At 41.9% G+C, this 2,441-nt stretch overlaps 1 protein-coding gene across 3 annotated transcripts in view; it reads left to right on the forward strand.

The window, feature by feature from the left end:
- The first annotated feature begins 383 nt into the window (after positions 1-383).
- fkbp6 (FKBP prolyl isomerase 6) overlaps positions 384-2,441 on the forward strand; it is a 6,933-nt gene continuing 4,875 nt past the window's right edge. Inside the window, exons 1-5 of one of the 3 annotated variants that reach the window (XM_032542378.1) lie at positions 384-573; positions 674-741; positions 1,462-1,579; positions 1,673-1,762; positions 1,834-2,060. In XM_032542378.1, the coding sequence (XP_032398269.1) occupies positions 1,489-1,579; positions 1,673-1,762; positions 1,834-2,060 (408 nt within the window). In that variant the 5' untranslated portion in view covers positions 384-573; positions 674-741; positions 1,462-1,488. Of the gene's footprint in view, positions 742-1,461; positions 1,580-1,672; positions 1,763-1,833; positions 2,061-2,441 lie in introns of all 3 variants that reach the window. The other 2 variants (XM_032542376.1, XM_032542377.1) reach the window with 2 other exon arrangements.

Genomic DNA, 2,441 nt, shown 5'->3' on the forward strand with positions numbered 1-2,441 from the left:
GGCCACCGGCCGCAGCTACCGGCCAGCGGCCACCGGGCAGCGGCCGCAGGCCAGACAGCCTCGACACACTACCGTCCCACCGGAAGTCCCACTCCGCATCTGGGTGCAACTGCAACCATTCCTAACCATCTAAACAACTGTGGTAGTGTTTAAATCAAACTCGCGACTACAATAGTGACAAGTAGGCTAATGCATGTTAATAAAAATGAAGCAGAACCCATGCATAAGACAACGGAATAACTGTTAAACACGTTTATTTCGGATCAAACGGCAGCTGATTTGACACATGAGACTGCAGGATTAATTTTAGCCTGGCTGTTAGCCTGCTCTGGACCAAGCTAGCCGCAAAGAATAAATCTCCATGGTTACTTGGCTGGGCTTCATTCAATCTGGTTTCGTGCAACCGAGTCCAAGCTAAATTCATCCAGGATAATTTGAATATCCCGGCTTAATCCCTTGTCCTCGTTTCGTGCAACCAACAGTTGAGTCGGATTTGTTAAGGCCTAACCCCGCCTTCCTGCGGGCAGCGCCTATTGCTTTATTGAGTGACCCAAACCTGAGCGCCTAAACAAAGTAAGAAATTACTTTTACTCTTAATTAAGCCACTTGTTTAGCGACAGTTAAAAGCAGCTGCTTAACGGTCGCGTTAACTTACCTACCACCTAAATGTCAGGAAACGGGCTAGTCTCCAGTATCCGGAGGTTACTAGGCGCTGAAGAGCGACTGGGGCGGAGCACTCCGGTAAGTTAACGCGTTGAAAGGGTTAGCATGGCTAGCTAATTAGCTAGCGTTAGCTAACTAAGTGCTAGCTAACGTTAGCTGCAAAGACTGTTGACTGACTAGCTTGCTAAGTGGTGACGTTTATGTTGAAGCCACAGAAAATACCTTTTAAATTCACAATATTGCAGATCTGCAAACGTTAGTTCAGTTGCGGTCATTATGTTACTAAGTTATTCAGCATTGGTCTTTTCTAAAGTTTAAAAAATATATAATTATAGATCTTTAGGAAATGTGACACATGTTCACCATTTATTTAACGCAAATTGAGGCTAAAGTGTGATCATAGCAGTTTAAGCTAAGCATGTAGCTATTATTTAATTGTATATTAACATTTAAATAGATTAATTCAGTGTGACTAGCGTTACATAAACATTATCTCCTCGATCTTAAATGATTCGAAAGTTGAAATCATTTAAAGATAACACTGTTATCAGGGTTACACCAGAACATTTGAAAATAAAAAATAATTTTTTAACCTAATATTCCATGTTGCACAGCAGCACAACAAAACAAATTGCCAACTAAAGCAAAAGTCAGAGCTGACAAAAGAATACAATGCTGGTTGCCTTCTTATATTGCATCATAGCAGTTTCCTCATCAGGATTTCTCGAACTACTGTCGATTTTTTTTATTTATTTCAAAGCCGTTCAGTAGAATGAAGTCTAACTTCTTGCCACTTAGAGTCCATTTGATCAGCTTCGCCAGCAGATGAATGATGTCTTGGGAGATGAAGGGATCCTGAAAGAGGTGGTCCAACCCGGAGAGGGTCCATCTGTGCCCCAAAATGCTTCAGTATTGAGTATTTACAAGTGTAATTCTTAAAAAAACCTAGCATAGTTTGCCAAAAGATGTTGTCCTGCAGTAACTAATCCTCATTCTCCTTCTTCCATAGTCCATTACTCTGGTTTCCTGGAATATTCTGACCTGCCTTTTGAAACCACCACACACCGCAAGTACCCCCAAATGATGAAGTTAGGGAGAGGTCAGTGACTCTTAGTGCATATTCAATAGAAGTTTTCTCTTTTGTTTAAAAAAACAAAACAAAAATCACAGTTTTTGAAATGATCATGCAAACAGATGTGACGCTGGCTGGACTAGAGCTTGGTCTGTTGACCATGAAGAAAGGAGAGTTCTCCCGTTTCCTCTTACAGCCCCAGTATGCATATGGGGACATGGGTTGTCCTCCGTTAATTCCCGCTGCTGCAGTGGTTCTGTATGAGGTTCAGATCCTCGATTTCCTCGACTCGGGACAAGTGGACGACTTCATCGCAATGAGTCCGGTAGGAAGGCTTCAGGTGTCCTGTTGTTGTCACAGTCTGAGAATACTGACAGGTCAGAAATGACATAAGACATTGTTCTTCCACTTGACAGCAAATGCATGATAATGGCATGCTAATTAAAGGAGATTGAATTATAGTTTCATCCACTTATTTCATCCACTTAAATGCATAAATTCACATTAGTGCACTTACGTACATGCTAGTCTGGCTAGTCCACACAGCACTCTGGTATGGGAGGAAGAATTTGCTCTGGTTTATTGGCATTTCTTTAAACCAATCACAATTTTCACAACGGTGCCTCTGCAAAATAGCCTCATGAAGGAACGTTGTTTTAGTCGTGCAACAGAAAACTCAGATTGGACAGATAGCCTAGCTAGCTGT

Source organism: Etheostoma spectabile, chromosome 18, assembly GCF_008692095.1.
Source record: "Etheostoma spectabile isolate EspeVRDwgs_2016 chromosome 18, UIUC_Espe_1.0, whole genome shotgun sequence".
In the NCBI taxonomy this organism is placed as follows: domain Eukaryota; kingdom Metazoa; phylum Chordata; class Actinopteri; order Perciformes; family Percidae; genus Etheostoma; species Etheostoma spectabile.